The sequence below is a fragment of the Atta colombica genome, unplaced genomic scaffold (assembly GCF_001594045.1).
Source record: "Atta colombica isolate Treedump-2 unplaced genomic scaffold, Acol1.0 scaffold126, whole genome shotgun sequence".
Classification (NCBI taxonomy): Eukaryota; Metazoa; Arthropoda; class Insecta; order Hymenoptera; family Formicidae; genus Atta; species Atta colombica.
Window position 1 is genome coordinate 6,211,313 of NW_017259213.1, and position 10,110 is coordinate 6,221,422.

Genomic DNA, 10,110 nt, shown 5'->3' on the forward strand with positions numbered 1-10,110 from the left:
TATATTAAAATTATCTGTAATAGTGAATTTTAATCATTACTATTAATATCACTGTTATTCTTTTTGCAAAATTTATCTTCTCCATTGAAGTAAACTTAAGCTTTATGTATTATATATACTTGCTGTTTTTAACTTTGCTTCTGCTTCTTATGAATGGAGATGAATCCTCCTAATATTCATTCTACGTTTTTAATCATGAAAATCTATAATGAGAAACAATTTATATCTATCTTATAGATGTACTGATAAATGTGTATATGGATATTACAATTGTCTTGATATTTCTCTTTATTTTACGAAAAAAAAAAGTTATTTTCCCTCAGTTTCTGATCAACATTCTCTTTTCATGATTTTTTGATGGTATTATACTTTATAATGTTCATGAGTATTACTCTATATTACTCTGTGTTATTTTGCGAACTTATAATTTTGTGATAAACTTTTATAACTGTCGGATTAGCAATGTATCTCTATTTCTATTGTTTTGCACAAAGAAGTTCTATGTATCTCCTATTATCATCTCGTGTTATATGTATTTTCTTCTAAATGTTATAAAGTGGCATTATGAAAGACACGATCCAATAAATAATTATGAATTACAACTATCAACAGCTACAGCGTCTGATCTCGTTGTGCAAGTATCCGAGCGCTTTTCAGCAACATTTTTTTTTTCTTTCGCATTAATTGTCTCTTATTTTCTTTAAATCAAGATTAATATCTTAATATACATTTATGATGTATACATCTCTGATAAAACATTTCATAAATATTGTTATATACAGGACTCGGTGCATTTATACATATTATATGATCATTAGTATCGTATATTCGAACTTTCATAAATCTTCGTTTGACGCGAACGTGTGCGAAAGTTACTCGAGTAAAACTCCGATCATTTCGGCGTCGACCGTATAGGTTAGGAATTCGTAAACACGCGGCAAGAAGGACGCGCATAATCGTATCGCGCAATACATTTTCACGACGAACACGTTCCATCGCGATTCTGCTTTTACTCGTCGAGAGAGAATAGGTTCTCTCGTTCACTTCGTCGACGAAGACGATGTTGCCGAGCAACGAGACATCCGCTGCTCGTTCATCGAATTTTTTCGTATTAATGATTACTCAAGTGTGCGTCATCTCTTATTTTTCGCTTTCCAAATTTCCTTAAAACGTTTCGAAGCAACGTGACGAGCGTTCCTCAGTTGTTTACTAGTGGTCTGTTTTCTGTTCCTGCACTAGAGTTTCCTGCAAGTCTAAAAGTCTCTTTCTCGCTTTCGGTAAACATCAAACATATACCTATTTCACTTTAAATTCCAAAAGTGTACACTGGTTCAGCCACAGAAAATAGACCTTCGTTCGCGTCCCGAAGTCTTTCCTTGTTTTTTTTGTGTGTTTTCTTTAGAATGAACATGCAAAATCTGTTTTATACCTCGGACGAACTTGAAATTCCTTTATCTCCGTTCCTTTATGTTTTCTGTCGAATCTTAGGATAAACCGGGATGAGCAATCGATTGATGATTCACAGTTGAAAGGTTGAAAACTCGGTCGTTCGCAGAGTTCAGTCAGCAAAGGAAATTGGAGACATTGAAGTGTTCCGAGTGTTCCACGAGCACTTTTCCGGAGTACTTTCAGAACTCGCCGCTGCTCGGCGTCGAGGGCGTGATAGACATCGCCGCGTCGCCGGACCGACCAATCGGTGATGGGAAATCGCGCGCCGATACGAAAGCGGCCAATGCGGCGCGCGCTTTAGCCGCGTATCGATTGGCGAATCGTGTTTTCAATTCTCGGCCGAGAGTAGCAATTATTCTTCGACGTCAGCCATTTTGCGCGAGTAGTGGCGAGTATACCGCCGATTCCTGCCGCGCGTTTAGATCGCGCGCGTCGATTTGTTTACGCGCCTCTCCATGTAAATAAATATGTATATACGTATGTAACCGGTATATACATAATTTGAACCGCGTCTCCCCCACATTCTACGTAGGACGTGGTGTTAACTACGTGAACGTGCGCTCGCGCATAACCGCGTCAAGTTGAGGCAGAACCTCGGTGAACCTCGATGAAGGAACTGGTTTTAGTTTAACATTGATGAAGGAAAGCGCGATAAATCACAAGTGGCTTACCAACGACGTTTTGTGACCAGAGATCATTTAGGGATAGATCTCTTTAGTGGCATAACATCTCGAGTACGTTTGTTACCTGAATCTATTCTCTCTCTTTCTCTCTCTCTCTCTCTCTCTCTCTCTCTCTAGTTCTCTTTCTTCCGTGCGTTCATTTCTTTCTCTCTCACTCTTTCTCTCCCTACCCCAGCAGAAACGATGTAACTTCTGCGCACCAACAAACTTTCTGACGTGTACGTGAGCGCGAACGATGTGTGTGCACGCGGTGTAATGAGATATACAGGCGCGAATACGACACGGGAAGATGTAACCTTCTCATCAGAGAAGATATAGTGACCGGGACCTCATGCGTTCTGTTTCAGACATTAGCGAGGGCACTCCCAACTCGTCAGACGACAGCTTGAACGATCAGCACTTGCTTCTGGATTGCGACATTTGCGGTGAGCGTTTCACCTCGAAGAAACCGCTGCGTATTCACATCAACACTCATCTGAGGAAGCTTCGTATTGTCCTCAAGAGGGTAGCAAATCCGAAAGTGGTGAAGGTGAAAAAGGAAACATACTGGCTGGATCCTGAAAAGACCGGTTTGTTGAAGTTGACCCTGAAGAAACAAAACGTAGCTGCCGAATCCTTGAAGCTTACCTTAAAGAAGTCCTCGGAGTCGGAAGATTTCACCGTAGTGAACAATAATTGTTATCCTGTTATTCAGTACTATCAACAGAGAGACGTGGCAGGTGCTAAGGAAAATGATCCACGAGGTGATAAGGCAGCGGAGAACTCGATCAACGAACCTTTCGAAAACGTGATGGTGGACCAACAAGTGAGTCTCCTTGTAGACTCTGATGTTGAAGAATTTTTTTTTTATTTTCTGTTTGTGTTCTCTTTGTAGGATGATTACGACAATGTCAAGTTGGACACCGATCATCAAAATCCTCTGGAAGATAATGAAAGACCGTCCACAGAAATCAATGAGAGCGACTCTGATGTAGGGAGTGATATGGCAAATCCATCTGAGAAGGATGATCAAAATGTCGATGATACACCAAATACCGATAACTGTGACAGTTCTGAAAAAAGGCTTTCAGAATCTGAAGATCATGAGGATACGGACGCTTTGGAAGCGACATGCAGAGAAACTATTGAAAACTTGAAAAAACTCGGTGAACAATCAAGGTAAGTTCATGGATAATAATATTGGATATTAATAAATATTATATTATTGTTATTATCAGATTATGTTGCTTATTTACTATAACATAACTAAGAAATTGTCATTTTAGAGTTGCTTACAAAAAGAAACAGAAACAAAAAGAAAATAAAGAATATTTATTCTTCTGTTATCAGTTATTACACTAAAATTATAAATTTTTCAAAACTTATGTATTGAATGATAAAAATGTTATAATGTGTATATGATTTAAGATGAAAATGGCAAGATAAAATCAAAGAGAAAACATGAAACTTACTTTGTTATAAAGCTTGCTTAATAGTAAATTTTCAATTTTTGCAAATATGTGATAGCCTTCACATTCACTTTGTTTATACAAATTTTTATGCTGCAACTATCAGATATTTTGATCATAATATTTTTTTTCATGTAATGACTAATAAAGATAGAAAGAAACTTACAATGTGTGAATATCCAAATCAAATGCAATCTAAATTTAGTTTCTTTATAGTTCCAGATCGACTAGTCAACTAATTGACAATTCGTCAGTAGAAGAAGAAGACGACAGAAGTGGATCTAATATAATACATAATCTTGAACAGAATCCTTCCATCAGCATTAATCCAAAGTCTTTCACATTTCCTAATCATGCAACCGAACGCGCTCCGGTATGCAATAATGAAGATAAGAACAGAGAATCGACTGATGCATCGCAAACACAAAATTTCAACTGGAATCAACTATCTGATTTATCAAATAAGAGCAATGAAGACTTCAATAAGGAAGATAATGAACAACAAGGGGATACTTGTAGTGATGCTAACATGGATAATGCTGGATCGATTTTGCAAAGTTTTCTCATTGAACATCAGAGGCGCAATCCAAATGAGGTGTCATTGTCGAACAATATGTCATCTAACGAAACAGCAGAGTACGTGCCCCTTGAGAAATTAGCGGAGACTGTCAACACATGTCGTGTTTGCAATGAAAAATTCAAAGATATTGCCCATTTAGATGAACACCGTAGTAAAGCCGGTCATTATCAATGTAATATACCAGAATGTACCAATCTCATCTTTCACTCTATGGTGGAAGTATCGATACATCGAGCACAAGTACATGGTACTCCACTCTCGCCGAACGTGAGCCAACTGTCGCCTCATCATTTGCCGTCGAATACAAATACATCACACTTGGGTCAAGCCACACATTCGCCTCATGCCGTTTCTGCCTCGTCCGTAGAGGTATCATCAACGAATGGTTCGCATCCACTCAGTAGGACTTCGCCCTTAACGTCGCCACATCAGACGCATTCACCGACATTTAATGCGACTGTGGCAGCAGCGGCAACAGGCGGTGCTACTGGCCAACAAATGCAAATACCGCCGGTAAACTTTGAACAACTACCACCACCTGTACAGCAACTGGCCCAGCAAGTGCAGCGTATGCCTCTTCCACAGACGCAAATGCCCCCTAGTCTTCCTCCAGGAGCCAACACAATGATACCTGCACCAAATTATTTTGTACAACCACCAGGACGACCACCATTGTATAGAGTACCTGGACCACAAGGAATACATTATCCACCCCATATGGCACATTTGTATCAATATCCTCCGGGTCCATATCCTCAAATACCTGCACCTCCTCCGCAAATGCATCCCCAAATACCCCAACAAGTTCCACGGGGACGGTATCCATCAGCATCTGTTGTTCAAAATAGCAGGTAAGCGTAAATCTTGCATACAGACGCGAGCATTTTCATTAGATAGTATCTTTAACTTTCAGGGCACCGAGGTTACCACAAACCACGGGTCCAGTTCCTCGTCAGCGCATGAAAAGGCCTTTGCAACAACCTATAACGCAACAAAATAACGCTTCTGCAAAACAGAGGCGAATGGATGTTCTATTACCTGATAGAAATGAAGACGCAGATTGCCATGTCATAGCTCAACAGAAAAGAAATGACGGATTACCTGTTATTCAAAATGTTCAAGGAGCTACTACACAACAAACTAATAGAAATGATTCTACGATACATCTCACCGATTCAATCACTTTAAGTGTTCGGCAACCTGGTAGGTTTATAACATATCATAAAAAATCAATTGTTTCAAGTTTTTTTTACTGCTTACATTTTTTTTATGCGCCTGTGTAAAGTGCCTCTTCTATGAAATTTGGTTTCTATGATTTCGTCTAATAATTTTTTTCAGTTACTTTTATGCAAACAAAATAAGTACAATTTATTTTTGCAATGATTGCGTTTAGTAGAAAAAATAGCGTTGCTATTATTGTAAAATTCTTTAATATGATTGGTTCTTATCCTTAGTTCCTCACTGTATCTAAATGTATAAACTGTCGTCTACAATGAACAGTAGCAGTAGAGGCTGTAGATATGTCGGAAGTAAGCTGGTTTTTCAACCTAGCCAGAAATGGTTGATCGATCAACCTCAAATTGATGCTGACTTAATGTCGCTCGGCGTTAATTCGATATTGCTCCATCAATCACTTGTAGCTGAGAATGTAACAGGGCGCAGAGTAAGTCCGTAAGCGAAATGGTTGAAATCTATTACTTACATCTCCAGCTACAAGTGATCGATCAATATCATGAATTAATGTCGAGTGATGTTGAATTAACATCGGCTTGACGTCGAATCTCTATTGCTACCATTCATTGTAGACGACGCATAAATCAATCGATTGAAAATTCTTATGACAATTGCTGTTATTTCTGCTGAAGCTAATTTTGACATTTTATTTTAATGAAATAATGCTTTGTCTGCTATTTACTTTTCCTTTATTTTATTTTGTTGCATATATATGCTGCAGTTGTATATAAAAAATCTTTCAAAGAGAATCGTTATATTACTATATTCGCAGAAGGGGTGCATTACAATAAAATAGCATTGTCTTTTACTAATCTGAAGGTTCCATCCCAGCTCAAGTACAGAACACGTCGAATCCGGGAGGAAAGAAATCCGATGCCAAGGCGGTGGCGAATGTCCTCGCGGCTCGAGGTATAACCGTTACTCCAGCTGCAAATAAAAATAAGACAAGTGAACAAAACAAACAGCAAATACCTTCCCAGCAGCAGCAGAGGCCATCACCTTCACAGCAGCCTTTAAATGTTACAGCGCTCAATCTGAATTCTGCTATTTCTATCATACCAACTAGTTCACAAAGAAAGCAACAAGAAGGGCAGTTTGCTGTTCCACAAAACAAGCAAAACAAATCGCCAATCAATGACCAAGTCGAGCGACCTCCAAGACCACCAACAGTGGATCTAACGCAGGATACTCCACCGCAGATGCCAGTAGTTAGACGTGGTCGACCGCCGAGGTGAGAATGGTCTATATCATTGCTCGCATGTTATACTTCTATCTCACAATTATGATTAGATTTACTAATCAACAATCATAAAATACATTAAGACACAATATTTATCTTTTCTAGAGCATTATTAACGTGTCAGGTATGTGATAAGAATTTTCAAAATCAAGATATGTTGACGCAACATATGGCAACTCATCGAACGACCAGCAAATTGCTTCACAGGTGAGTTATAATTACTTCGCTCGTGAGTTTTATTTTCCTTTAAATAGTAACACATATGAGAATAGAACTGATCGATCCCTTTCTTTTTAAGGTGTAATCTTTGTCCAGCTCAATATCCTACAGTTCAGGCGTTAACAACGCACAAACAGACTTACCACAAAGAAGTTGATACCGTGGCACAAAATGGAGGCACAGAATTAGCTTTGCCTGTCGTGGATTTAAAATCGCCACATGTTTTAAATCGTTTGGCAAATTTAGGCATTCAAAATTACATACCCTTATCGCAGTTAAGTGCTCAAACTGGTGGTTACTTCGGCTTACCGATAATTACAATAGACGGTGCGAGAAATACAAGCAGCTGCAATCTGGGTGCGCTTGGTGCTACCTCCATATTAAGTCTCGGTCCTCTTAAACATATATCGAATGGCTAATTGGACAAATTCGCATTCGGCCTATTTTACGTGTGCAATCACACTTCCCCTTGGTTACTATCCTTTTACTAATTGTTTTACTTGTTGCTGTATTGTCAATGACTATGACACACGACATGTCTTGATTTCTGAAGAGAAAACCGTGATATAGTTTAAGTAAAGTCGTCATATAATTGCGACATTTTATATATAAAGAATATATTATTGTATTACATACAATGTTCTTTATATGAGAAATGCGAGATTTATTTGTGAATTTTTTTTATCTTATGAAAAAAAAATCGTTGACGGCTGACTTAGACGTAAAATTTGTTAATTTATATTTATAGACTTAAAGCAATACAGTATTCTTCGCATAAAACTTTTCTGATTAAAATTATACCACATTTTGATAAACTAAGATTTTAAGGCCCAAATAATCTAGAAAATTAACCCTTTTGCTACAGCAGAGCACTAATCGAGGAAATGCTATTATCATACAAAAAACTACAAGTTTTTTTTGCTTTGCCGCGGATAAAATATTTATTTAAATTACTTTGTGATAATGCGACAGATTCTAAAATTATCTTAAATAATTTTTTTATTGTTCTGTATAGACCAATAGATATCGTTTTGTAATCCAAACACGCGTACAGTATATTCCGAAATGTATTGATGATATTAAAAAATCCATAATTCACACTTAGGTTTTCAATACTATCATACATTTTGGAACATAAAATCAAACAAAAAGATAACAAAATTATTTTTTTAAAGAAATCTTTAAGATATTTCAATATCTTCGATGTTTTGAACTTTTAAAGAATCTTTGAGATATGTTTTTTTAGCATACTTATTTGGAAACTTATTCTCATTTTAACTTTGCCCACGGTAGATACGTATCTATTGTGCATTAGGGTTATGGCACACAAAAAACTTAAGCAATAAAACGTAAACAATTAAGAAATCAACATGTTGCTACTACTTATGTTATTAACTTACAGTTCCTACTGTGATTGGCCAATTCGTTTATTACTTACGTTTTTGTGTGCCATGACCCTTATAGTGGGCGTTCGTATGTAGGAATAGCTTAATACTCGTGAATATGCAGAATATGCTCTGTGGCCATTCGTAGCTAAAGGATTAAAATACACACGGTATGTAATATAATTACAAAAGGAAATCGTAAACTATGAATTATTTTGTATATTTTTTTTAATAAAGATATCAAAAATGGAAAAAGTTCTCTGCTAAACTTACATGTTCCATATATAAATTATTTAACAAAAAGTAACTGCTAGATAGTTTTTCTTTGTTAACGCAATGCTTTAGCTTTAAGAAATATCTAATAAAAAGTTTTACAAGTTTCTGTCATTAAAAAACAACTACGACAGTATCAGAAATAAAAGGATTGGGTTGTACTACATAAAATTGTTGATTTTTAATTAATTTGAAATTGAAATAAAATATTTCAATTATGATATTCATAGCTTGCAACACAATATCATTTATAATCTTCTTTAATCAAATTAAATTGTTTTTTGTCTTCTTCATAGAAATAAGATAATTTTTTAAAAATAATCAATATAAAATGAAAGAATTGTAAATATTTTTTATATGGAAATTATTATTTCCATATAAAAAATTATTAATTTATATGGAATTTGAAATTACGACGTAATGCAACTCAAATAAATAGAAATATTAATACGAAAGAAAACTCTGTTAGTGAAAGGACTATTCGATGATAATTGATACATTTCCTCAAAATCTAAATCTTGAAAATGAATTAAGATAATTCCAAATCCTAAGCCTAATGATGCGTGTTTTATTGGAATAAAATTTGTTCTTTCTAAAATACGGTATTTTTATTTTGGTCAATAAAAACAGCAATTTCTTATGGTACAACCTAATATATAAAATATTTTAAATGTGCAATATATGCGATAAATTATGCTGATGTACCTAATCAGACAGAATTATTTTGCCAGATAACAAAAAAATATTTTAAAAAATTATATTGAGAAAATTATATCTAATATTGTTACACATCCATCTTAAAGAATTTATTTACTCTGACTGTTTGTTCAGAAGGAATTTGAGAATAGATTGAATACAAAATATTTTCACATTAAGAATGTATTTCTTTATAAAAATATACAAAATATTTATACAGAATAATAACGTCATAAATTTCTGCATATTGAAATGCATAAAGATTTTTCCAAAGATTTGAAAATATTTTTAAAATCTATATTACTTTTTTTTAATCTGATGAAAGAATTTATTGATTTTTTAAAATGATTTCATGATTTCAAAAAAAATTGATAATAAGATTGATGTCATAATAAAATATATTCTTTCATTGAACGGTTTGGATGGATACTTTTACAGAGATTATAATTATCGAAGCAGTTGGTACTGATGAAAAAAATATCCGGAAATGTTTTCTTAAAAAAAGAAAGCTATTATTTTGTAATTGACGAAATATCAAACTACAATGTATTAAGTTGTACATATACTTTGTATAAAGAAAGACAAAAGTGATTAAAAATATATTCCTTTATACTTGAGATGTTTTATAAAAATATTAATATTATGTGTGCATTATCATATGCAATCTTTATTTATTATCATTCCTATTAGTTACAATGCAAATAAGTATTTTCATTCTTTACATTGCGTACGTTGTATATCTTCTATTACATTTATTTTCTTTACATATATCATTTTTTATATTAATTTATAAACTTTAAGTAATAGTCATCTGTCTGTCGAATTTATAGAAATGATCTATCATCGCGATTGATAATGAGATATTAAAATATTGTATATGTGTGTATGATAATAAAAAGAATAA

General features: G+C 34.8%; 2 protein-coding genes across 5 annotated transcripts in view; one reads left to right on the plus strand and one right to left on the minus strand.

Moving 5' to 3' along the window:
• The window catches only part of LOC108695202 (dysbindin protein homolog), a 25,075-nt gene extending 23,468 nt beyond the window's left edge, over positions 1-1,607 (minus strand). The window contains exon 1 of the mRNA XM_018204997.1: positions 1,430-1,607. The gene's annotated coding sequence lies outside the window, so the exon portion shown is untranslated. The remainder of the gene's footprint in view (positions 1-1,429) is intronic.
• LOC108695197 overlaps positions 1-7,394 on the plus strand; it is a 9,938-nt gene extending 2,544 nt beyond the window's left edge. The window contains exons 3-10 of one of the 4 annotated variants that reach the window (XM_018204987.1): positions 2,480-2,937; positions 3,007-3,290; positions 3,797-5,011; positions 5,074-5,363; positions 6,213-6,302; positions 6,420-6,624; positions 6,739-6,840; positions 6,932-7,394. In XM_018204987.1, the coding sequence (XP_018060476.1) occupies positions 2,480-2,937; positions 3,007-3,290; positions 3,797-5,011; positions 5,074-5,363; positions 6,213-6,302; positions 6,420-6,624; positions 6,739-6,840; positions 6,932-7,271 (2,984 nt within the window). In that variant the 3' untranslated portion in view covers positions 7,272-7,394. Of the gene's footprint in view, positions 1-2,479; positions 2,938-3,006; positions 3,291-3,796; positions 5,012-5,073; positions 5,364-6,212; positions 6,625-6,738; positions 6,841-6,931 lie in introns of all 4 variants that reach the window. The other 3 variants (XM_018204986.1, XM_018204984.1, XM_018204985.1) reach the window with 3 other exon arrangements.
• Positions 7,395-10,110: the final 2,716 nt, after the last annotated feature.